This window comes from Dendropsophus ebraccatus, chromosome 3 (genome assembly GCF_027789765.1).
Source record: "Dendropsophus ebraccatus isolate aDenEbr1 chromosome 3, aDenEbr1.pat, whole genome shotgun sequence".
In the NCBI taxonomy this organism is placed as follows: domain Eukaryota; kingdom Metazoa; phylum Chordata; class Amphibia; order Anura; family Hylidae; genus Dendropsophus; species Dendropsophus ebraccatus.
In genome coordinates, this window is record NC_091456.1 from 93,917,324 (window position 1) to 93,945,031 (window position 27,708).

A 27,708-nucleotide genomic window follows, 5' to 3' on the forward strand; every position below is an offset into this window, starting at 1 on the left:
ATTTAAATATGGCTACTTCTCATTGTATTAACCAAGCATCTGATGAAGAGACCAGTGCGGTCTAGAAATGCCTAATGCTGAGCCTTTTATACATGTTTTTATTATTTTAATAAAGCAGTTTTATACTTCATTTGTCGGGAGTAGCTGCGCCTGTTATACCTGCTGGAATTTGGAGAGGAGGACTGCATCTTGTTACGGCCCTGGCGTGGGTTGGCAGGAAGGCTGCACACTGGTTCCCTTCTTGAGGAGAGTTGGAGAGTTGTGCCTCGATTTTGCTCAACCTAGCCAGGTGAGAGAGGAGCCAGTTTCACTCCGGTACTGAAATTCTATACATCCCATTGCATCTGGTCCTGCACATGGAGCGCTGTCTTTGTTCTCTTTTACTCTAGCTATCTGATTGATCTGGCATGATATGCAGTAGACTCAGCAACAAGTCACAAAAGTTAAACATCAATCTCAAAGATGGAAATAATAATGCATACCTCCTAGATCTGGTCGACGTATAGATATATAAAAGGTAGAGATTAGAGATGAGCGAACCGGGTTCGGGTTCGAGTCCATACGGACCTGAACGTTCGGTATTTGATTAGCTGGGGCTGCTGAACTTGGATCAAGCTCTAAAGTTGTCTGGAAAACATGGATACAGCCAATGACTATATCCATGATTTCCACATAGCCTTAGGGCTTTATCCAACTTCAGCAGCCACCGCTAGTCAAATGCCGAAAGTTCGGGTTCGGATGGACTCCAGCATGCTCCAGGTTTGCTCATCTCTAGTAGAGATATATAACAGGTAGAGAAATTCTTCCAGTGCTTAGATGGGCAGGGGAACAGATTGCAGTGCCATAGCCTGAGATTTGATTGTCTGTCTGGATGTGCTGCTCACCCACCAACATGTTTCATGTAAACAAGGACTTCGTAAATTTGAAAAAATGCTAATTCAAATATTTCCACTAATAATTATATTTTTACTCCAAGATTCAATGCACATGGGCACATCCTTTTCTTCTAATCTGCTTCTATTTTCTGATTGTCATTTTTTATAATTTTATTGTACATTGTTATGGGGGTTGCTAACTTGCCTGAGCTGTTTTTACCAGCATTTAGTGATATGTTTTACGGAAAGCCTCATGTACATAATAGACAGGACCTGTCCCATTGAGATGAATGTCAAGCATTACTGAGCATATTCTGTGGCCTTTGAAGAGGTCATTCCACAGGGGGCTGCTATTGTCTTATACTGGTGCTATCTATTTACTGGTGACACTTGTCGCTGTCATGCTGTGGAGATCACTTTACAGCAGCCTCCTCTTATCACCACAGGCAAAACAGGAAGTCTTAGCTCAGGACTAATGAGAATAAAAACTGCAACATTACAGGATTATTTTATAATATAGACAGTAAAATGGAAAAAACTAGCCCCCTTCCATAAATTGTATACTAGGAGGAGGAATGGCTTCCTCTCCCTATCCTGCGAGAAACTGACGGGTGCTCTTTTTCCTACTACCGAGGTGGTTGAGTGATACTCTATAATGTACCTAAACAATGCTAATTTTTCCTTCTTTTAGCCGTGTCTTTACAGGGCCTTATAGGCTGTGCTTCAAAGGCCTTTAGTCTTTCTATTGTTTTTTGGATAGAGGCATGTTGAGATTGAGGCTAACTGAGATTAACTTTAACTTACATATAATAGATGACACGTATGTTTAATATTGTACAGGGATAACTATTGTAATATTTTTGCCCCACGGTACAATAAAATAGCCCAGCACTTGGATAAAACCATACATAGACTTTATTGGAAATCCAAATAAAGGTGCAAAACAAATGGCAGTACATTGCAAATGACTACATAATTCTTAATCTTGGCAATTAAGTGACATCATCAGCCCCACCACAATCCTACCAATATTTTATTATTATGCATTATTACATGTGTTATCACTAAAGATTCATTTTAATCTATTAATCCACCAGTTGCTAGTGGGATAATTGATCCCACTGCTACCATATGCATTAAAACATTACAGTACTATAAAAATTGGCCATATATATTAATGGTGTACATATATGATTACAAAAAGTGTTTGTACAACACGTTATATTGTGATCTTAGCACACAATGGTAAATTAGTTAATAAAAAGCATGTAAAAAATCAACAGTGAATTCCACTCATTCAGATCCAATTGGGGTTACATGCATTTCCATCATGGTGTGTTCATAGCCATGGATACTTTTATATCCATCAGACATTTTATAAAGCATAAGTAAAAAGTACAATGCACCTAAGAGCAGTATACAGACCGACAAAAATAATGCACAAATACTGGGTGCTCCAATTGGCGGAAAGGTAAGACGAACACAAAATTATACGAGCAATACAATTCCTCCCCTCCTAACCCCCCCCCAGGCTCATGGATATGGGACTCTCCAGCCCCCAGAGGGCTCCAGTGCAAGAAACTACCCTCAAGTGTGCTCATCAGGGACAGGTAACTGGCTCAATGAACCTGCTGCGTCCTTTCTCAAGTACTAGGCTGTATTCTTGAAAGCTCGAACCACCTCCTGAATTTGCAAAGGCTCTAAAAAGGCTGTAAGGAACCATTTCACTTTCCGTTTGCCATTTTCTCCCTAGCAGGTACTGTCTCTAGCTGGTGCATATGTATGTATTGCTTGACCTGTTTAAGAACCTGCTGCACCCTAGGCATTTCTGGGACTAGCCAGAGAGAGGGTAGACAGCGCTTTGCTACCAGGATAAAGATATGTGTTAAATTAGTGATTTAATGAAACAGTGACATGTAATTTAGAATTCAGAAATGCCATTAAGTTTTGCCAAAGCGCATGAGAAAGTGTATAGGCCATGATATAGATTAATGCCATATTCCGAACGATTTGGACATGAGTCAATCCTATTTGGGCGCAGCTCTATTCTGGGAAAACTAAAGCCATATGTGGCGTGGTGCATTATAGGGAGTCTCTCTCCACTGTTCATTGATGACCGCCTGTCTGATAGCACCCCAGCCCTTCAGAATTTGCTCACTTAGATCAGGTAAAGGGAGTTTTCCCCCCAATAAACATTGTCTGTGATATGCCCTTAGTAACAGCATTTTGTAAGATGATGTACAGGAAAGACACAGTGTGGGTAGAGTTAGATGTTACCACATGCCTTGCCAAGGGATTAGAGGTAGGTTCCCTATTTAGATCTCGAAACCAAGAAAATAAGAAGGTGTATTCCTGGTGATAGGCTCAAAAGTGACCTTGGCTGAGAATGTCAGATATTTTTGGGATGGCACTTGCATCAGGTCTATCGCTTTCATTATTCCCACCTCCTTCCACTGGGTAAAAGCAGCATTCCAGATAATCAGTTTTAACTAAATGATCAATTCTACTTTTCAGAGAAACTTACTCTTCTATAACTCATACCAAGGAGGAATTGTATTTTTGCACTTCTGGTGCAGAACACCTTTTTTATTAGATAGGAGGTGTCTAGGTTCCAAAAACTTAAAGGGGTATGCCAAAATTGAGAGTTATCCAAGATTGGAGGTCTTTTGTCTTAGAGGCAAGGCAACATAAGTGAACACGCTTGGCTAAAGTGTGAATAATGGGGGAGATTTATCAAACATGGTGTAAAGTGAAACTAGCTCAGTTGCCCTTAACAACCAATCAGATTCCACCTTTCATTTTCCAGAGTCTGTGAGGAATGAAAAGTGGAATCTGATTGGGTGCTAGGGGCAACTGAGCCAGTTTCACTTTACACCATGTTTGATAAATCTCCCCCATTATTCACACTTTAGGACATTTCTGAACATGACCAAGTACCTTGGCTTTTTGCAAGTAAATGGAGCATGCATCAATCAGCTATGGATAGGGAATAACTTTTACTCTTGGGATACCAGCCTTAAAAAAGAAACTGTTGGCAGTTTGCAAATATTTCTTATTACCCCAAGTGAGGATATATAACTCTTTAATCTGTTGCTCCAGTACTGAGCTATAAGTTTAAAAGGGTAGTGGGGCGTTTAACTTTTATTTACTAAATAACACACATTACAAAGTTATACAACTTTGTAATGTGTGTTATTTAAGTCAATGGCCCCCTTCCCTGTGTTCCCCCCACCCCGGAAGTGTTGGTGCATTATAATTACGTATTCGCTGTCGACCCCGGCCGCCATCTTGTGTCGACGTCATCTTCGGGAGGCCGGCTGAACCGTTCCAGCCGTCCCTCATGCCGCCCCCTTCTGCCACGTCATCAGTTGCTCAGCCGCGATTGGCTGAGCATAACTGTGCACCCCTTAGCAACAGGTTTCCTTCCCAGGAAGGATATGTGGCTATTTCTCTGATTTGAGACTCGGAACTGTGGTTCCACAGACCCTGTTTTGCATATAGAAATAAAGACATAGAAACATAAAAGATTGTCAGCAGAAAAAGACCACTTGGTCCATCTAGTCTGACCTTTTAGTATTTACTAGGCATGCTTAAAGGGAACCAATCAGCACAATTGTGTTGATATGCCTAGCTGCAAAGTATAGAGCCCCCCGAGCATATCTGCTGCGGGAAAAGGAGTTTTATCCCAACACGCAAGGCCGGGAGAGAGGCGGTGTGACTAGTCATGGCTCTCTGTTTGTCAGCGCGCTCTGCAGGGTTGAGTCGCTGGCAGAGAGACCTGTTAGTGTAAAAGTATATGACCACATTTTCTGACCAATAGGCAATAATGTGCGACTAAAATATTAACCAAAATCCTCTATGTTGCACAACATAGCACTGTCATGGTCTCAGAATGATCTTTTTTTTTATCCAAATTTTATTCACATCCCTTTTTTTGGGGGGGCAACATCAGACATAAGTTAAAGTGTCACTGTTGTTAAATCATTCAAAATTTTAATCAACAACAGTAGATGTGATATAAAGCAAATTTGCATTTTACATTTCTTTTTTTTTAATTATTATGGAAAACACGGCACATCCTATTTTCAGTTTTTTTCTCAAAGAGTCCAAAAACAAGAAGCCCCATGTTTCCCAGGCCATCTGAGCGCCCACAGGGAAAGCAGTCATGTGACTGACAGACACATTGAGACGTAACTCTCTGTACTGGACGGAATTCCTGTGTTTAGCCTGTTTTTTTCCACCAGCACAAGTCAAAAAACTCTGCCTTCAGGAGACTGGACCTGGATTTCTGGTAAGTATAGCTTTGTTTTACAGCATGTTAACAACAAAAAATAATGAATGTATATTGCAAACTTTCTTCATTTCACATTTACTGTTGATTTAGACTTTGAAAGTTATAACAACAGTGACACTTTAAAGTGACTGTACCACCAGGCCCAGGCTGAAGCACTGGAGACGGGCCGACCCACCCCCAGTGGGAAGAAACCCTAGCCCCTCCATGACGTGACTCTGTTGGCGCTATACAAATATTATTTATTGTAAATTTTATAATGCCTTTAATACTACGTAATGTGGAAGGAATGTAAACAAAGAAGCTTTCAAGGCTTAAAGCGACTCTGTACCCACAATCTGTACCCCGAAACCACTTGTACCTTCAGATAGCTGCTTCTAATCCAAGATCTGTCCTGGGGTCAGTTTGGCAGGTGATGCAGTTATTGTCCTAAAAAACTACTTTTAAACTTGCAGCCCTGTGCCCAATGGCCGTGGCGCTCAGCACGGCTTTTTCAGCCGTAATGCTTCACATGTTTTTCACATACTCAGCTCTGCTGTTCTTTGTTATAGCAGAGGCCAAGGTTTCACTCCCCTGGCTGTTCAGCATAGGTGTTGGGTGTGTGCACTGATTATTGATTGACAGCTGACTTACCAGTTAGCTTTCTGTATCTGGCAGGACCTGGAGCCTCAGCCCCAATCAAGTCTGGGGCTGGGACTCCAGGCTGAATAAATATACCGACTTCTTTTTCTGAATAAATATCAGACCTGTGCTCTCATTTTTTGCCTGCGATAGAACCTGGTTCCTCCTGTGTATCTTGACCTAGCATTACTCTGACTTTGTACTTCCGATACCTGACCTTTTGGCTTGGACCTCGACTATTCTTTGGATCACGATTTTGTACCTATACTGACTGGCTGTTACCGACTCGGACCTCTGACTTTCCCCTGCTTGTTTGTTAGTCTTGTCTCTGTTTTTCGTGTATGCACTTTGCCAGGTTAGGGAACGCCGCCCAGTTGTCCGCAGCTGTTTAGAGCTGTTGCGGCAAGCAGGTAGGGCCAGCTGGGGTGGGTGCCAGTTCTAGGGCTGCACTCGTCTTGTTTTCCCAGACCCCCGACCTGACATTATCGCAGGCCATTACCTAAGTCACTCCCGGCGGTTCGGCATGAGTACTGATACTACAGTCGCCGACCACCTTGATGAGTTGACCACCCAGCTCAAGGGCGTAGCCGGTTTAGTGGCTCAGTTGTCCAGCCGGGAGGACAATCTGTCTGAGGCTACGTCTACGTCTCCTGTGACACAGACCCCTGTGACAGCACCGGTTCAGGTAGTACAACATATGACCAAAATGGTACTACCTGACCGGTTTGATGGAAATACGGACAAATTTCGGACTTTCAGGGAGTCATGCTATCTGTATTTCCGTTTTAACCCTTTCGTCTCGGACGCCGAAAGGGTTGCTCTGGTCATTTCCCTCCTTCAAGGTCCGCCCCAGGATTGGGCCTTGCTCCTGGGGCTCCGGAGTGGAATTCTGTGGAAACATTTTTTTCCTCCCTGGGCCAGATATATGATGATCCAAACCGGGTCGCCGTGGCAAAATCCCATCTTTTGACCATCCAGCAGGGACGTCGCACCGCGGAAGAATACTGCTCCGAATTCCGCCAGTGGTGAACCCTGACTGGATGGCAGGATTCTCCCTTGAAGACCTTGTTTCGACAGGGTCTCTCTGACCCCATAAAAGATGTCATGGTTAGTCACCCCACCCCTGACTCCCTTAGTGCTTACATGACACTAGCCATAACCATTGACCGGAGACTAAGGGAGAGGAAACGAGAAAAGATGGGGGTGACTAACATACAGTCCCAAAGTGACAGAGACATCTCCTCCTCCTCCCATGACCTCTGATGAGCCTATGGTCTTGGGATCTGCCTCGGCCCGAAGGAGATATCGCCTGGAGCACTCTCTCTGTTTATACTGTGGGAAACCGGGTCACTACTTGAAGAACTGTCCGTCCAAGCCTCCACAGAAGTCGGGAAACTCCAGTGCTTGAGTGATGGTCCGGAGGGTCACTCAAGCACACAGGTACCTCCCAAAAAATTTGATAAATTTCTTCTGCCTGTGACTTTAATGTCTAAGGATTTTGTTTTTTCGTGCTCTGCTATGATTGACTCAGGTGCCGCCCTTAGCTTCATTTGTACCTCTGTAGCGGAGTCGCTAGGTCTGGACTTGGTTCCACTATGCTGTCCCTTCACAGTGGCGGGTGCGGATTCCCTATTTAGGTCCTAAAGCTCGCAACAGAGTGAGGACCTGAGGGACTACGTATCAGGGTGGTTTGGTGCTCTCCCCACTAGGAGGCACCCCTTGGCAATGGGCATCCTTCTCTGGAGAGAGGGATATCTGGCTATTCCCGTGTTTTGAGACTCGTAACTGAGGCTCCACGGACCCCTTTTTTGCATATTTAAATTTTGTATGGGACAATCAATGGAGACTCGTAAATGAGTACTCCATTGGAATTTTTCACTGTTCTCCCTGAGTTCAGTGATTGTTGTGTTTTGTTGGTCTATTTATCATTGCCCCAGTAGCCAGAATCCTGCTCCACACTGACGAGGGGCAAATACCCCGAAACTGCAGTCTGTGGATGGATGCCTAGCCTTGGTAACCCTTGTCTTATGTCGTTATACTCGCCACAGAGTTAGACTTTGACTCACAGGGGCCACCCTGGTGTTTCCCTATTTAGGTCCTAAAGCTCGCAACAGAGTGAGGACCTGAGGGACTACGTATCAGGGTGGTTTGGTGCTCTCCCCACTAGGAGGCACCCCTTGGCAATGGGCTTCCTTCTCTGGAGAGAGGGATATCTGGCTATTCCCGTGTTTTGAGACTCGTAACTGAGGCTCCACGGACCCCTTTTTTGCATATTTAAATTTTGTATGGGACAATCAATGGAGACTCGTAAATGAGTACTCCATTGGAATTTTTCACTGTTCTCCCTGAGTTCATTGATTGTTGTGTTTTGTTGGTCTATTTATCATTGCCCCAGTAGCCAGAATCCTGCTCCACACTGACGAGGGGCAAATACCCCGAAACTGCAGTCTGTGGATGGATGCCTAGCCTTGGTAACCCTTGTCTTATGTCGTTATACTCGCCACAGAGTTAGACTTTGACTCACAGGGGCCACCCTGGTGTTTCTCTATTTAGGTCCTAAAGCTCGCAACAGAGTGAGGACCTGAGGGACTACGTATCAGGGTGGTTTGATGCTCTCCCCACTAGGAGGCACCCCTTGGCAATGGGCTTCCTTCTCTGGAGAGAGGGATATCTGGCTATTCCCGTGTTTTGAGGCTCGTTACTGAGGCTCCACGGACCCCTTTTTTGCACCTCTAAGGGGTGGATCAGTTAAATTTCGTACTCCTGAGATTTCCATGCAGCTTGGGTGTCTTCACCGTGAAGAAATTTCTTTCTTTGTTTTAGATAAGCTAGCCCTGATATCATACTAGGATTACCATGGCTACGTCAACATAACCCGGTATTTGACTGGAGGACCACCGAGCTAGTTAAGTGAAGTAGCTCCTGTGGTTCTCATCTGTTTCATGTTGACCCTGTTGTCTGTACTGTGAATGATCATCACGTTCCAGAATTTATCTCTGATTTCTCCGATGTGTTTGATGAGGCCATTGCTGACGCCTTGCCTCCCCACCGTCCGTATGACTGTGCCATCGATCTCGTTTCAGGGGCCAAGTTCCCTAAAGGCCGTATTTTTAACTTGTCTCCCCCTGAGCGAGAGTCGATGCGCCAGTACATACAGGACAGCCTGAGGAAGGGTCACATTCGGCCCTCGGTGTCACCCATGGGTGCTGGCTTCTTCTTCGTAGAGAAGAAAGATGGTGGTTTGCGTCCCTGTATCGACTACAGGGAGCTAAATAAAATCACCATAAAGGACCAAAACCCCCTTCCCTTGATCCCCGATCTTCTGAACCAGGCGGTAGGCGCTCGTTGGTTTTCCAAATTAGACCTACGGGTGGCGCCTACAATTTTACCCGGATCAGGGAAGGTGATGAATGGAAGACGGCATTTAACACTCCCGAAGGGCATTTTGAATATCTGGTGATGCCCTTCGGGTTGAGTAATGCCCCCGCAGTCTTTTAAAGGTTTGTCAATGACCTATTTCGAGATTTGTTTGGCCAATATGTAGTCATTTACCTGGATGACATTCTCATTTATTCCCCCGACTGGGAATCTCATGTTAAACATATCCGTGAGGTGTTATCTAGGCTTCGGAAAAACTCTCTTTGTGCCAAGTTGTCTAAGTGCCTGTTTGGTGTCAAGGAGGTTGCATTTTTAGGGTACATTTTAACGCCAGAGTCTGTACAAATGGACCCTAAAAAAGTGTCAGCGGTTCTGGAGTGGGCGCGGCCCACCACCTTGAAAGAGGTGCAAAGGTTTTTGGGGTTTGCAAACTTTTATAGAAAGTTTATCCGAAACTTCTCACTAGTGGTAAAACCTCTCACAGAGCTGACAAAAAAGGGTGCAGATCCAACCTCCTGATCTCCTGAGGCAGAACAAGCCTTTACTAAACTGAAAAAGAGTTTTTCATCCGCTCCCGTATTGGTCCATCCTGACCTAGATCTGCCATTCGTGGTAGAAGTGGATGCGTCTGAGACGGGGGTCGGAGCAGTGTTGTCTCAGGGTAGAGAGCCGTTTACTAATCTGAGACCAGTTGCATACTTTTCCAGGAAATTCTCCACCTCTGAAATTAACTACGATATTGGTAACCGGGAGCTGTTGGCCATCAAGTGGGCCTTTGAGGAGTGGAGACATTTCCTGGAGGGGGCAAAACATCAAGTAACTGTTTTAACTGACCATAAAAACCTGCTATACCTAGATAAGGCAAAGAGGTTAAACCCACGTCAAGCCCGCTGGGCTTTATTCTTTGCCCGTTTTAACTTTATTGTCACATATCGTCCTGGGTCAAAAAATGTCAAGGCGGATGCCTTATCTCGGAGCTTTGGTGTTTGTTATGTGCCTGAGAAGGAACCCGAAAACATCCTATCTCCAGGTATTGTGGTTGCCAGTGTGTCTGTTAATCTTAAAGAGGAAATTTTGAGATCTCAAAATGATGCGCCTGCTGATCTACCTTCTGATAAACTGTTCGTCCCTGTACACCTTAGATTAGCAGTATTAAAGGAGATACATGCGTCTACACTGGCTGGCCACCCAGGGATAGCTGGGACTGGTTATCTCTTGTCTCGTTCTTGCTGGTGGCCTTCGTGGCAGAGGGATGTACGGGAATACGTTAAATCCTATGGCGTATGTGCCTGAGCAAAAACCCCAAGATCCCTGCCTGAAGGTCTGCTCCAGCCTCTGCCATTGCCGACTCGCCCCTGGTCCCATCTATCGATCGACTTCATAACCGATCTTCCCGCCTCAAAGCGTAAGACTGTCATCTGGGTGGTTGTAGATCGATTCAGTAAAATGTGTCATTTTATTGCTTTAAAAAAGTTGCCTACTGCAAAAACCCTGGCCAAACTGTTTACTCGTCACATCTTCCGGTTGCACGGGATACCTACCAACATTGTCTCGGACCGAGGGGTACAGTTTGTGTCCAGGTTTTGGAGGGCCTTCTGTGAACTGCTCAACATATCTCTGTCATTTTCATCTGCATTTCATCCTGAAACCAATGGCCAAACTGAACGTACCAATCAGTCCCTGGAACAATATTTAAGATGTTTTATATCTGATAATCAACACACGTGGTCTGAATATTTACCCATGGCAGAGTTCGCTTTAAACAACCATGTCAACACTTCCACTCAACAAACCCCCTTCTATTGTAACTATGGTTTTCATCCTAGGTTCTCTGCGGTACCTAATCTAGAGTCACACTTTTCTTCTGTCCAAGAACTGACCAAAAAACTGTGCACAGTTTGGGCGGAGAGTCTGACGACTTGCGTCTACGAGTACCTTCAGCCAAATTCGCCCCCAGGTATATTGGTCCCTTTTCTATAGTGGAAATCATAAATCCTGTATCTTTTAAATTACAGTTGCCTCAGTCATTGAAAATTCACCCAGTATTTCATAAAAGCCTGATCAAGAAGTACATTCCTCCAACAGTTACTAGTCCTCCGCCTCTTCCAGTTGTAGTCCAAGGTGAACTCGAGTATGAAATAGAAAGAATTTTAGACTCAAGAAGGGTTCGCAGAACCATACAATATCTGGTACACTGGAAGGGGTACGGCCCAGAGGAGCGCACATGGGTAACTGCACGAGATCTCCATGCCCCGGATTTGATAAAAAAAATTTATGATAAGCATCCCACCAGACCTGGAGGTCCTCGTGAGGGTCCGGAGGCCCCTCCTCAGGGGGGGGTTCTGTTAGGACTCGGGTCGTGCGCTCGGCTCTGCTTTTTCAGCCATAATGCTTCACATGTTTTTCACATACTCAGCTCTGCTGTTCTTTGTTATAGCAGAGGCCAAGGTTTCACTCCCCTGGCTGTTCAGCATAGGTGTTGGGTGTGTGCACTGATTATTGATTGACAGCTGACTTACCAGTTAGCTTTCTGTATCAAGTCTGGGGCTGGGACTCCAGGCTGAATAAATATCAGACCTGTGCTCTCATTTCTTGCCTGCGATAGAACCTGGTCCCTCCTGTGTATCTTGACCTAGCATTACTCTGACTTTGTACTTCCGATACCTGACCTTTCGGCTTGGACCTCGACTATTCTTTGGATCACGATTTTGTACCTATACTGACTGGCTGTTACCGACTCGGACCTCTGACTTTCCCTTGCTTGTTTGTTAGTCTTGTCTCTGTTTTTCGTGTATGCACTTTGCCAGGTCAGGGAACGCCGCCCAGTTGTCCGCAGCTGTTTAGAGCTGTCGCGGCAAGCAGGTAGGGCCAGCTGGGGTGGGTGCCAGTTCTAGGGCTGCACTCGTCTTGTTTTCCCAGACCCCCTACCTGACACAGACATTTCAATTAGGGATGACCCGAACCCTCGGTAATGATTCCCGCGGTCTGCCCGCTCCGTGGAGTGGGCGGATCCAGCGGGAGGACCGCCTGGAAAACTGGGATACAGCCATAGCCATAGGCTGTATCCCAGTTTTTCAGGCATTACTCCCGCTGTATCCGCCCGCTCCACGGAGCGGGCAGACAGCGGGAATCTGCTGCCGCGCTTTCGGGTTCATACGAACCCGAACCTCAGCAGGTTCGGACCATCCCTAATTTCAATTATTCATCCCCCCAATCCCTAAAAGCAACAGACAGCTGTTAAGCACTAAACTGTGTGTTGGGCACAGAGTCTGTTCCTTTCTAATTGTCCATCTGGTCAGGTTTACATGACGTTTTGTGTCTCCAAGAGACATGTCAGAATCTGAAAATCATCTGTGCACATGTCTGTGTTCAGATCACCACAGTCCCCATTTACTTCAATGGCCCAAAATGGCCCATAAACTCATATACACCCAGTAAATGACCCAATCATAGTCACTAGCTGACTACATTCGATCCATCTATATGAACAGGGGCCAAGGTGAGCACAGATACAGCAACAATATTCAGATTTTGCTGAAGTTTCTGTGCCTCAGAGGCACTAAATGGGATTTGAACCCATCTTTAGTGTGCTGAACATATAAAAGTTATTTAAAGGAACAAAATTTTACCTCAAATCCACTGAAACCTGTTGTTTATTATCCGTGCAATGTTTGAGACTTTATAGGCTGTATTTTTTTGGAAGATGGTTACTACATTCTCCCTGTGAAGCGTCACCCTCAGAAGGGATGTCTGATGATTCAACATTAGAAGAGCCAAAACTAATGTGATGTTTCGTTGTAGGTTTGCATTGAAATCTGTTCCTTTTTTTCAGGATCGAATTTGGTGTGCCAAGAACTCACTCACATATTCCCCACTCATTTGCTTCAGGAATAATAAAATAAATCTCATTAGGATTGTGTGAAATTCTAGTTACTGATTCTTCCAATTTTGCAATATTACCCTGAAGCTTTTGTTGTTCCTGCACATAAATTGGCAAATCAATATATTTGTACGGCGGCTTTACAACTTTACAGCATCATTTCCCCACCTGCTTCTAACTTTTGCCCAGAACGGGATGAAGGAGAGTGTATTAAGTGTTCTCCCCACTCACTGTACTATTTTGTTGTGTGTAATCCTAACAAATTTCAATAAAACAGACAAAACTATAGTAGCTACAGTACTGGTACTATTACAGAAGGGCTAATGTGTTAAAGCATGTTGTAAAAGTGTCAAAAATTGGAAAATCACAATAAAAAAATGTGATGCTTTAATGCTTTTCTTTTTTTATTGATTGTACTGTTTTACTACATTTTGTGTCAATAAAGGATATTTTCTATATGGATAATATGTGTATGGACAAGCAGTGTATATACATGGTACACATCTTTTGGTTTAAATTATGTTGACATTGCATTAGAACCTTCCTTTGTAGGTTTCTGTGGCAGGAGCCCTGACTAGAAATGAGCAAACTTACATTTAGCTGAACCTGATCATTTGGCCATTTCAAACATACAAGCACTTCTAATACTATATTTTTGGGGGTTATTAAGTATCTCTCAATGTATCTGCTTTCTTTTAGTAACATGTTGCCCTTTGTTACAACCCACCTGTGGGCATCCACTAAGGTTCACCAAACATGCTCATTTCAGCTACAATCTCCAAAGCTGTCATATATGCAGTTGGTCTCCACTGCACAAGTAAGCAAGGAGGTTCTGGGAAAGTGTGTGCTGTGTTTCATTACATCAGCAGGGTCACATTTCAGAGAGTAAGTAAATCGGTGAACGGAGCGGCGTCCCGCTCCAGTCACTGACAGGCTGAGCGGCCAGTCCATCAGGCAGGTTGTGACATGTCAGCGCTAGAGATCCCAGAGCCCGACAGGGTACCGAAGTTTGTACTTGTTATCAAATTCCCCCCTCCTACTGGCTGCTACTGGACATACTTCTCCTTTAAAGGGGTAATCTGGGCAGGGATTTTATGAGATAAGCCTGGGGATGGGTTGTTTAAAAATAAAGTACCCTCACCTCTCTGTCCGCCACTAGTATTTTACCACTCTTTCCACTGTGTGGTCACTATAGCCTGCCTACTCAACCAGCGACTACAGTGGTGCCCCACCATAGTCCCTCATTTAATTGGCTGGGCGGGCCTGCAACATCAAGCTCCAGAACCAGGCTCACAGCGGGATGGAGCAGTAAGGCAACGGCAGCGGCGCGGAAAACAAGGAGGTGAGTGTGCGTCATTTTTAAACAACCCATGCACGGGAATCAGGGCCGTTTTAATACATTGGTGGGCCCAGTGCACAGCCCTCAAGAGTGCACCCCCCCCCCCCCCAACCCAGCGTTATCAGAATCTGAGCTCCACCCACAGTGTAATGCCCTCAAAATGCACCCACACTGTATTAAGAGCCCCAATACATACGGTAGTTACCTTATAACCTTGTAAAGATATCACCAACGATACCATTACATAATACCGCCACACCATGACCACTATCACTACAGACCCTATAACAGTTACATCCATTTACTCACAGGGGGCGTCTTCTCACTCAGAGTCTTTCACTCCATCCATCGTGGGCCACCTTTAAATCTTCCCCCGGCTGTGAATCTTCTCTTCAGAATCTGCCAGAGAAACATTTTAGGCTCCAACACATACAGTAGTAGGGGCCCCTGTACCCCTATATAGTAGTTACCCCCCTCTGTGCCCCTATTTAGTAGTAGCACCCCTCTATGCTCCCACTTATTAGGTATGCTTTGTGCCCCAATATAGTAGTAAGGTCCCTATATAATATAGGCACCTCTGTGCAGCCCCAATGTTAGTATAGACCCGTGTGCTGCCCCCAGTAGTATAGACCCCCTGTGTGCTGCCCCAGAAGTATAGACACCTGTGTGCTGCCCCCAGTAGTATATAGATCCCCTGTGTGCTGCCCCAGTAGTATATAGACCCCCTGTGTGCGGCCCCCAGAAGTATATAGACACCTGTGTGCTGCCCCCAGTAGCATAGAAAGCTGTGTGCTGCCCCAGTAGTATATAGACCCCATTGTGCTTCCCCCAGTAGTATATAGACCCCTTGTGTGCTGCCCCTAGTACTATAGACCACTAGGTGCTGCCCCAGTAGTATATAGACCCCTTGTGTGCTGCCCCTAGTACTATAGACCGCTAGGTGCTGCCCCCATTAGTATATAGCCCCCTCTGTGCTCCCCCAGTTATATATACCCCCCCGTGCATCCCGCAGTAGTATATATATGCCCTGTGCTCCCCCCAGTAGTATATAGTCCCCCTGTGCACCCCCCAGTAGTGTATGTATATGTATATATATATATATATATATATATATATATATATATATATATATATCTATCTATCCCCTGTGCATCCCTATATAGCCCCCGTGGGCTCCCCGACATATATACCCCCTGTGCACCCCCCTTTATATATAATCCCCCTGTGCACCCCCCAGTTATATATATATATATATCCTCTGTGGCCCCCCCCCGGTTATATATATATATATATACCCCCCGTGGGACCCCCTGTGGGGCCCCCCCCGTTATATATATATATATATATATATATATATATATACACACACACACCCCCTGTGTACTCCCCAAGTTATATATACCCCCTTTTATATAATCCCCCTGTGCACCCCTCAGTTACATATATATATATATATATATATATATATATACACACACACACCCCCTGTGTACTCCCCAAGTTATATATACCCCCTTTTATATAATCCCCCTGTGCACCCCTCAGTTACATATATATATATATATATATATATATACACACACACACACACACACACTACCTGTGTGCACCCCCCTTTTATATAATCCCCCCTATCACTGTGCGCTCCCCCAGTTATAAATATACCTTCTGTGTGCCCCCCCAGTTATATATACCCCCCAGTAGTATATAGGCCCCCCCCCGTGGTACCCCTAGTTGAATAGACCCCCACTGTGTGCTGCCCCCCGTTATATAGCCCCCCTTTGTGCTCCTCCCTCCCATATAGCAAGTTACAAAAAAACAAACACTTTATACTCACCTGGGTCCGCGCGTTCCTCTTCTCTTCACCACATCCTTGTGGCCGCAGGCAGTGCTTTACCTGCGATCACAAGAGGCCGCTCTCGCCTCTCGCGGTGTCGGCACTGAATGACGTCACTCAGCGCCGATACCACTGCGGGAAGAGAGGCCTCTTGTGACCGCAGGTAAAGCACTGCCTGCAGCCACAAGGATGACTGACAGGGAGGGAGCCAATGGCTCCCGATCTGTCAGTGCCGCTGCTGCCTGTACCTATGAGTGCTCGTTACGAGCGCTCATAGCTACAGTACAGAGAGCAGCAGCAGGCGGGGGGGGGGGGGGGGTGTCCTGCATGGGCACCATGAATGGGTAACTTACCCATCCCGATGACACACCCCCTGGCAGGCTGGTGGTCAGAGCCCTGTGCGACCGGAATGGTCGCACAGAGCAAAGGCGGTCCTGCTCAGGGTGGGCCCCTTTAACCAGTGGGCCCGATGCACGTGCACCATGTGCCCTCTGGTTAAAGCGGCCCTGGCGGGAACGTCTCAAAAAGGTCCTTGCTCTGAGTTTCCCTGTAAAGGGTGCCTATCACTTTGCTGGTTTGGCAGTATATACTGTGAGAAGGACACGAAGTGGGTGTCTCTTCTAGCACAAGTGAGGTACGGGAACTGCCAGAAATGCCATAGACTGCAATGTAAATGCATTACAATGCAGTCTATAGCGCTTCCAGAGTTCCCATACCTCACTTGCATCAGGAGAGACAACCTACCTGCCAGCATTTTCACAGTGTATCCTGCCGCGCTTTTGAATTAAATAGGTGCTATTTAATTACATGTAACATTATTACAATATATCGATTTTCCAGCCTTCGCATACCTTCCAGCTTAAAGTGACTGATATAAGACAGCAACAGTATCTGTAAAGAATAGAGGTGGTTACTTGATAAAGTCCTACAAACAATCAGGGCAAGATTTTTTTTTTGTATTGTTAGAGAAGACTGAAAATTTGGAGGTGGTTTTATTTCCAAGCTTAAATACATAGTCCAAATGTGGCTCAAACATGCCAGTTGAAAGCAGACTTTGCCTTTATCATTTCCTCCCGTGGGCGGAGATTGTAAAGTTCATTTAGAGTGGGAGCTACCCATCGGTCCGTGTGAAAAACAGATTCTCCAACCTATCAAACACAAAAGCATATTAGGATTTCACTAAAATCGACACAAGGGGAATGAGGAAAATCCTCAAACACTGCAACACTGAAAATAATGTAAGGATGGGTTCAGACTGAGGAATTCTCGCGGAAAATGTCCCCCCCACACGGGCTTTTCCGCGGGCTCCATAGACACCATTCTATGGGCTGGCGTATTCCGCGATCCGCTGAAAGAAGTGACATGACACTTCTTTCAGCGTATAGCGGAATACGCCGGCCCATACAATGGTGTCTACGGGGCTGGCGGGAAAGGCGCCCAGATGTGCGGGCGGATAGCTGACGGAATTCCGCAGACATTTTCCGCGAGAATTCCTCAGTCTGAACCCACCCTAACAGAAGAAAATTGCTTGCTATAATTAAAAAAAGGGGTTGTCCAGGACACCTGGCACTCCCACCAATCAGCTGTTCAAAGCCTGCACTACACTGAGTATGGAAAAATCAGACGTTGTTTGCTCCATACTCTGCATACTCGTGTACTGAAACTCAGCTACTATTGAAGTAGATAGAAGCAGAGGCCACAATACCCTGGCGCTACTGCTACGCCAAGTACAGAGCTAACCGCTGTGGTGTTACCGCTAAATAGCTACCAAATGATTTTTTTTCTTGGAAAAACCCCTTTAACTCCTCAAATGGATTGTGTAATCAGAAAACAACCTATTGTTTAAATTATGTTATCAAGTTTAATATATTTTAAGAATTTTTGGTGATTATTTTTGTAACTTCCCATTTTATGATCTACATTGTAAAATAACCCTGAAATCTTGTAGTGTTTGTTCTGGCCACTCTTATTTTAGACATAAGTTTTTGATACACAAGTTGAAAGTCAAGAAAATAGCTATTCTATTCAAGAAAATTCTACTATACCTTTTATAGCTTGAATTGTGGACTATTCCTTTTTTTTTACACTTTAATACAATAATAAAGAATACCTGCCATCAAAAATAACTTTTGACATGCCATCACGCATACAAAAATAGGAAAATTCTGAAGCAAACTGCAGGTGTCAGGAATCACCACTTATACTCTCTCTCTATCCATACGATAAGAAGTCTATTTTATTCTTTATAAAAAAATAAGTTAGGTTCTTAGTAAACCATTTGATCAAATAGAATGTACCAACTCACCACATTAAAGTGACACTGTCACCCCTTTTTGCATTATGACTTCTCTACACAGGTGTAAAAGGTAAATTTAGCAGTATTCATCCCTTATGTTATGTTACCTTACGCCATGGTGCTTGTTCAAGTAAAAAGTCATCTTTTATCAACTGCAGAGTGTGCTAAGCGGGCAGGGCTTCACTGCAATAGTGCCACTTAGCCCCGCCCACAGCACCACCAGTGACAACGCCCCTCTGTGATGTCATCAGCACATAGGCCCCACCCTCTCACTGACCATTGGAACAGGCTTGCCTAAAGGTCTAGTCCCCACCCACTCCAGGTCAGCCCATACCAATGACGTCACGGATGTGGGGCCAACAATTGTGCTGTGGGCGGGGCTAAGTGGCACTACTGTCGTGAAGCCCCGCCCACTTAGCACAATCTGCAGTTGATAAATCACTTTTTACTTAAACAAGCACATGTGCTATAAAATAAGGTATGAGAACTGCTAAATTTACCCTTTACACCTGTGTAGAGAAGTCATAATGCAAAAAGGGGGTGACAGTGTCACTTTAAGGTGACCCCACAGAGCTGGACCCTATACCTAGTTAATGGCCTCTCTTGGATTATAAGTCTAAAAAAACTGGGCATACATATCAACTAAACTGTGTAAAACAACCAGGAGCTGCATGGAGTGCATGGCTAAAAGGAGGTAGCCACCCCCCATATGTGACACAAAAAGCAAACGAATAAACCAGCACTCCTCTAGCACTTGTTCACACTGTCTAGTTTACACGCTGTCGTGGCTAACATACTGGCAAAAATAGAAAAATGTTTCACCGTATATACTCCCTCCAGCGTACATACGCTAAAAAACATGTTCTAAAGTGTTTTTCTTTACATTAAAAAAATTAAGGGTTCTTAGTTTGCTAAAAAAAAAAAAAAAAAAATAGTTTTTTTTTAATAGAAGGTTAAAAAAAACACGTTAGAACTGGTTTTTATTGTATGTATGCTGGAGGGAGTATATGTGGCAAGTCCGGACACTTGCAGTTTGCTGCAGCATTTTTTAAAATTTTTGTCTGTATGTTATCCATGACGTGGAGTGCTGGCTAATTGCTGGCTTTTTATGTCATCAGTCATGTCAAAATTTATTGATCACAGCAGGTCTTGCCACTTAGACAAGGAGAGAGCGAGGAAGCAGCGCAATCCACTACTCAGCCGACAACTAATTCCTACAATGTAGTCTCATAGACTTACATTGTTGAAATTGGCCATCACGGTGATACAGTCAGGGAGTGAATGATATTGCTGCTGTTCTCTCTTCCCAGCTATATTTTCTGATCACAGTGGGTCTCAACAGTAAGACCTGCTGTTATAAATAACCTTTGACATGTCTGTCAAAAGCTATCTTTGATGACAGGCACTCTTTAACTCAACAAGACATTCAGTTACAGACTGAACATGTAAAGCATACAGGCATTTAGTGGAGACTTTTGTAATGACAGTGTCTAAATTTTTACTGTTGGCCTGTATTCTAATCCATGTTGGGGTTGGCAATGAGGTGACAATAAAGACCACTCTCAATGCAGTATGAGCTGCATGGATCCTGGTGCAGAAAGTGGTAAAATGGCCAGGGTCAAAGTTTTTCCTACTCCCATTAGTGCTGGAGAGTGATTTCCACAACAGTTTCTGTAGTTCATATGATCACTATCATGCACATCAGGAAGCAGGAATGGGACCTTTCCCACCGTATACATGCACAGGAACAAAACAATGAAGGAAGAGGGGTTAAAGGAGATCTACCAAATAAATTATTGCAGGGCTCTTTAGTTTAATATGACACTGTAAAACATGTTTCACTATATTCCTTATATGCGGGCATATGACTGACTGTAGGTTTACTGACCAAACTCACAGCATCATATAAATATGAGAAATTTAACATGCAGCCAAACCACTTCCCTTAAAGTGTACCTGTCATTATATTTGCTGAACAGCTCCTGCTGGGGGAAGTTGGGGTAATTATGGATATGACCACATCCGGTCAGTTCTATTCAATAGGGCTCATGCACAGAGCCAACCCAGAGTGATAGAATCCATAGTTACCCAAATTTTCAGCAGTAGGTGCGACTGTATGTTGATGGAGTGAGAGAAAATGATGACAGGTATGCTTTAAGGGAAGTGTCAATACATGACCCTTGGGGGTTTGTACTACCAACCTAACATTATATATTATCCCTCATAAACATTCATAAAATATTCTTACCTTCCAGCCTGGGACATCTTTCATGATAATGGCCTCTTGCTCCAAGTTCTCTCGCAGGACTCGTAATGTCCTTTGGAAGGAAATGAAGTTATATTTCTTATTATTTATTTTTTACCCTTTATACCAGAATGCTGTACAAATAAAAAGGGTTAACATACAGAATTACACAAAAACAGTTTATTCTTACCATTCCACGCTCCCCCAATTTCATCCTACGGCATGTTCAGGTCCTGGTCCTCGCCGCCTCAGTCAGACGGACTCATCTCAGGGTAACACCCCGCTTAGCCAATTAAAGGCCGAGACAGGGCCGCACCATAGCCAGCGATTGGCTGAGCGGACTGTCACCCTCAGACCATCTAGAAAGTGCAATGCTATACTGTTCACAATTTAATCATTGCTTATGAATGTTTCCTAGGGGTACAAAAAGTTTAAAAAAAAAATTTTTTGAGCATGAAAAAAAATCCCTCCCATAGGGCTGGGTGGTATGGCCTAAAAAAAATCTGTTTTTTTCCAACACTGTGGATGATTCTTCAATAACTTTCAACTTTAAAAGAAAAATTGCTAGATAAACATTAAATTTTTCTCCTTGCAGGAGATTTTTCAAAAATAAGACAGGGTCTTATGTTATTTTTATGTCTGAAAAAGGGGTTAGGACTTGTTTTTGGGGTAGGTCTTATTTTTTCCCATTAACAATCATGAGAAAATATTTTTCCTTCAAATCAACTGGTGTCAGAAAGTTATATAGATTTGTAGTTTACTTATATTAAAACATCTCAAGTCTTCCTATACTTATCAGCTGCTGTGTGTCTTGCAGGAAATGTTTTACTTTTAGTCTGACACAGAGCTCTATGCTGACATCTCTGGCAGAGACAGAAACTGTCTACAGCAGGAGGGGTTTTCTATGGGGATTGATAGAAAACAGAGACTCGGCCAGAGCAGGACATTTCCAGCAGGACATATAGTAGCTAATAAGTATGGGAAGACTTGAGATTTTTTAATAGAAGTAAATTACAAATCTATATAACTTTCTGATATCAGTTGATTTGAAAGAAAAAGATTTCCGCTGGATAACCCGCGTTAATTAGAAGACCCCCTGGGGGACTTCTAATACAATAAACTGATCTATCATAGAGATCAATGTAGTATACATAATACATCACTGATCCATTAGATCGGTATTGCTCTGGTCTGCTGCAGACCATATCTATAGGTTGTCGAGCCATGATCAGTGTCAGTCCGACGATGAGGCCCAGCCAGCTTAGAAGAAGGGATCTTCCCTTCATGACCATCCCCAAGGGGCGATTAGAGGCAATTAAATGTAGCTTTCAATTATGATAGCTGGCTGCAGACACAATGTACAGGTACGTCATGTGTCCTTATGGGGTTAAATTATCAAATTTCTGATCTCAAATAGTAAACAGGATAACTAAGCACAAAAACCTGCCAAAAGTGCAAAATTGCTCTTTTTTGGTCACATCGCATTTAGAAAAAAAATTATATAAAAAAGGTCAAAAAGTCACATATACACAAGTGCAAATCACGTTGCAAAAAATGACACCTTTAAACAGCTCTATAGACCAAAAATAAAAGCGTAGAGCAATTTTAACCCTTAGAGGACCAGACTAATTTAAATTTTAGCGTTTTCGTTTTCCCTCCTTGTGCTTAAAAGGCCATAGCACTTGCATTTTTCCACCTAGAAACCCACATGAGCCCTTATTTTTTGCGCCACTAATTGTACTTTGCAATGACAGGCTGAATTTTTTCATAAAGTACACTGCGAAACCAGAAAATTTTTTTTAAGTGTGCTAAAATTTAAAAAAATTAATAAAAGCATTTCTTTTATTTGTTTTTTATTTCGTTTTTACGCCGTTCTTCCTGGGGGAAAACTGACTTGTTATATATGTTCCTTTAAGTCGTTACGATTACAACTATATGTAACATGTATAACTTTTATTGTATCTGATGACCTGTAAAAAATTCAAACCATTGTTAACAAATATATGTTCCTTAAAAATCGCTCCATTCCCAGGCTTATAGCGCTTTTATCATTTGGTCTATGGGGTTGATTGAGGTGTCATTTTTTGCTCCATGATGTATTCTTTCTATCGGTACTTTGATTGCGCATATGCGACTTTTTGATCGCTTTTTATTACAATCTTCTTGGATTTGATGCGACCAAAAATGCGCAATTTTGCACTTTGGGATTTTTTTGCGCTTACGCCATTTACCGTACGAGATCAGGAATGTGATTAATTAACAGTTTGGGCGATTACGCACGCAAAGATAACAAACATGCGGACCGTGCCCGCTAATAGCCGCGGTCCCGGTCTACGAGTGGCCCCCGGGACCACGGCCCCGCTCTGAACGCATGGAGGTGGCCCTGGACGTACGGGTACGTCCAGGGTCACCTAAGGGTTGAACACATTTTACTTTTTAAAGTTTACATTTTTTAACAGCAGAAACCCAAAGAGAAAAAAAATCTGCCACAAAATCATTCATTTGCAATTCAAATAATAAACATCAACCAAAGAAAAAATTGCAGAACTAGTAAAGGAATAAAGCAAAAAATTTTTTATTTAGACCAATAATAAATAACATGATGAAGTGAGCGAAATGTAGGTTGGGCTGTCTGTGCTGGAGAGTGGTAAGATGTCAGTGTGGTAGGTGGTGCACACTCTCTTCCTTTTTGTCTGTTTGGCTTTTTTACTTTTCATTCCTTCTGCTTAAATTCAAATTAAATTGTACTTATTTGTTGGGCAAATTAGTGGGTTTACTTTGTTCCACTATATACACTTGTTTATTCTGCCCTGTTTGTTGGCCCAGCACATACAGGTGGTCATTCATTTATATTCATAGCTGTGCCTTACACGGGGTGTTCCCCTTTAGATTGCTTATTGATATAATTTGTTTTAGTCACATATACCCCCACTGGCATCCATTTCCCTCTCGAGTTTTGTACTTCTGTGTATCTTTTTATCTCATGGTGGTAATTATGTTATTTATTATTGGTCTAAATAAAGAAGTATATGCTTTATTCATTTACTACTTTTGCAATTTTTTCTTTGGTTGATTTTTTAAAAGCAGTAAAATTAAAGTTATATAAAATCATGCTGACTTGAGGAACATAGATAACATGTCAGGGTTACCACAAGATAAACGGTGTGAAAACGTCAATTTTTTCCTCAGTTTTGCAGCACATTTTATGAAAAAAATGAAGTGTGTCATTACAAAAAAAAAAACAAAATTTTGCTTGGTCACTAAATGGTTAATCATCAGAAGTAAGAACACAGCACAAACTTGTAGTAAAAGAGGAGCATATGAAAATGTATAGTACAATTAGACTAGCAGAACTTTACAAGAAAATATTTAATCAACTGATAAGTAATATTGTCACCTTCGATCTGACTCTGCCCGGAAAAGGGGGAGCAAAGCCACACGGGTCTCTAAATCTTCAATATAGAGCCGTCTGTCAAATAAAGGACAACAAAATAAGAGCATTTTATACTACAAAAGAAAAGTTGTTGTTTTTTTTTGTTTTTTGTTTTTTAAACAAAGGGCAAATTAGAGGAAACATATCAGCAGGTTAGTACAAACGAACCAGCTGATAGGTACCTGTACCGGTCGAGCTAATGATTCCGGCACTGGTTTTCTTTCTTCCCTTAGTTTAATCTAAAGTGTTAATCTTAATGTAAGGTGTTAATCTAAAATGTAAATTTCTCTGTTCCCTCGGCCCCTAAGTGCACTGTCCCACCCACCGGCTCCTAGCATACGTTCCCTCCTACTTACGCATAGATGAATATGTATAAGTAGAAGGGGACACAGAAGTATAACACGCACACAAAGAGAATACAAGGGGTGGAGAAAACTTGGAGGACAACTCACACTGGCTATAAATAGTGGGGAGCAGATACAAGGCAGTCTGCAAGAGACAATCACTTCGGCTGTTTACAAGTGAATAGCGAATGTAGAGCTCACACAGCAAGCTGCAGAGGTTCCAGAAGCACGTGTGATAACATATTTAATATCTATGAGGAAGATTTTCTGCACCATAATAAGTAGAAAGCAAAAAAAAAAAAAATAATAATATTTTTTTTATTTTTTTTTTCAAAAGGTGTCCATAACCTGTAAGCATTCTAGCTCAAATATAAGTAAAGCACTGCAAATTCTCAAACACTTTAAGGGAATCAATGACTAGAAAAAATGGCTATGCAGCTATCCATATCTCATTATAAAGCCCCTACAAAATAAATATATGACCGCTTCCCTCATAGCCCCATAAAAACAACCTAATCTTCTCTAATCACACCTCTTTAGAAGTAAAAGAGCCTGCAGATGATGGAGGGGCCATCATGTAAGTTCCCCTGAGCGCCAACATCATTGCTGGGCAAGACATGCAGAGTACATGAAACACTGAGCCGGGATTTCCCCCGAGCCAATCCTGATTCAGTATTTCATGTACTGCACACGTCAGGGGAACTTACTAACAGGACAGCCCCTCTGCGATGCTGCAGGCTCCGCCATTACCAGAGATGCACAATAAGAGAAGATTTTTTTGCGCCAGCCATGACTACTTTGCCGCTGAGGGCTGCCCACATGCCTACATAAGGGCCCTATTATCTGACAGATTATTACAGATTATCTGACAGATTTTTTAAAGCCAAAATGCTTTGAAAATAGGAGAAATCTCAGTCTTTCCTTTAGTAGCTGTTCTCTATTTATAATCCATCTTTGTCTTAAAAAAAATTTGTCAGATAATCTGTTGATGTAATAGTAGGGCCTTAAGGGTAATTTACATACAGCGTCGGAAACTTTCAGAGTTGTTTTGGGACATAGTTGGGGACTATGAATGTGGCCGATAGCGATCTTACAACTTTTGAAAATCGTGCAGGTGACTTTATAACTAGAAAGGCAGGATGAAAGCTGGGGACTGTATCCTGTAAGTGTACATGGGGGTGACATCAACCAAAGAAACTGGAATTTTATTTCTTTGCAATTTCTTGAAAGAAATTACACATCTACAACACAGCAAAATATGTGATGTGAATTTATTTAGGTTCACACGTACTGTATCCGCTGCGGATCCGTTGTGTGTGAACCCACCCTTAGGGCCAGTTCACACTGAGCAAGAACGTCGGAATTCCGCCGCGCTCAGTGGGCTGCTCTAAGTGAAAGAGGGCACGGGCTCGTCCGCTCCCTCTCCTCTCAAAGAACTAACACGTTAGCTCTGTGAGCGGCGGCAGCCGACGAGCGCGCACCCTCAGCATTCACTTACAGCGGCACACTGAGCATGGAAATCTCCGCCGCAGAATTTCGACGTTCTTGCTCAGTGTGAACTGGCCCTTAGGGTGTATTTACAGGTGTCAGATTTGTAGCAGAAATTTATGTGACAGAAGATCTGTCCCATACATGTAAGCTCAGTGCACCCCAGTATAGGGATGTATGTCTCCACACACTATAATCAGGATGCCTTGTTATAAAAACAAGCTATACAAACATGGGATTTTTCACTCAACCTCCTCACCTTCGCTCCCGGTTCCAAATGCCTATTCTCCAGTAGCCAAATATCATGGCACCAATGCCAATAGCAAACATGGTGTAGCCTGTAATAAAGATAACCAGGAAAAGTTCACTAATATTTTGTTATTAAATACACATGGAATATCTGCTCTGTGCTTTACATAAGCTCTATAGACTTAGTGACTGTACCACCAGGCCCAGGCTGAAGCACTGGAGGCGGGCCGACCCACCCCCAGTGGGAAGAAACCCCAGCCCCTCTATGATGTGACTCCATTAGAATCAATGGAACCCTATCATAGAGGGGCTAGGGTTTCCCCCCACTAAGGGTGGGTCGGCCCGCCTCCAGTGCTTCAGCCTGGGCCTGGTGGTACAGTCACTTTAAATGGAGAACCCAAGAAAAAAACAACTTTTAACATGTCACAGAAATATGTCAAATGTCAAGATGGAGATGATCAATAAAAACCTTCCACAAGTTCAAAGTTTTTTGTTTATTTTTTACTTAGGAATGACAGACATTGAGCCTATAGAAATTGATGTCCAATTCAGAGATAAACCATCAATACTAGATCATGATGGCATCCACCTTAGGCCCCATGACCCATCAGCAGTTTGAGGAGACCAGGACCTCATGAGAGCCTCTTTACTGTTTACTTACAGCAGTCCCAGCATTACTGTACAGTAACCGCAGCATTGCCTTGGGGTCAGGTCACACTTACTATGGCAGGGTACCTGCTGTATGCAGATGGGGCCAGGGCTGCTGTCAGAGCATCTAAGAGTCTTTATTGTCTTCCAGGAGGTGTCAATCATACCTGTGGTACAGTCTATATAGCGCATATACTGCCACTGGTGTGAATCGCATTCACTCCTCACTAAAGCCTGAGCGTTTCTCTATGTAGTAATAAATACCGGCCAGCTTCGTGACTACCGCCCGTCCCCAGACACCCACCACTGAAACCACGGCGGGGAAGATTCCTCTTATAATCCACCGGACCGTAACCTCCTGGAGGAGGCATGTCCTGCTTCACCTTGGACGCCGCCATCTTCCCCAACCGTAGACCGAAGCTGCTGTACGTGCAATATGACGCACACAAGGAAAGACCGATTGCGTAGGCACGTCGCCGCCATCTTGTGTGTGGCACGGTAAGTCTCCTACAGGCAGAAGACGCTCGATCCTCCTGTGATACCAGGTGACTGCCGGTCGGGGGCGTCTTCTAACGATGTGGACTCTGAACTGTAAACTACCCATAGCAGTTACATTGTTAAAAGACAAGTTAGGGAATACGACTGAGGATACACTTGTCCTTAATGGGGAGTATATATATATATATATATATATATATATATATATATATATATATATATATATATATATATATATATATTGTAGATGAAGGAGTGAGGGGTGCGCTTTACAATCACATTGGCT

At 43.4% G+C, this 27,708-nt stretch overlaps 1 protein-coding gene across 1 annotated transcript; it reads right to left on the minus strand.

The window, feature by feature from the left end:
• Positions 1-17,194: 17,194 nt before the first annotated feature.
• On the minus strand, positions 17,195-27,360 carry NDUFA13 (NADH:ubiquinone oxidoreductase subunit A13). The gene is made up of 5 exons (XM_069962231.1): positions 27,229-27,360; positions 26,287-26,365; positions 24,160-24,231; positions 20,766-20,835; positions 17,195-17,369 (listed from the first exon to the last, which is right to left on the minus strand). Exons 1-5 carry the CDS (start codon positions 27,320-27,322, stop codon positions 17,250-17,252), a joined length of 435 nt encoding a protein of 144 aa, XP_069818332.1. The 5' UTR covers positions 27,323-27,360; the 3' UTR covers positions 17,195-17,249.
• Positions 27,361-27,708: the final 348 nt, after the last annotated feature.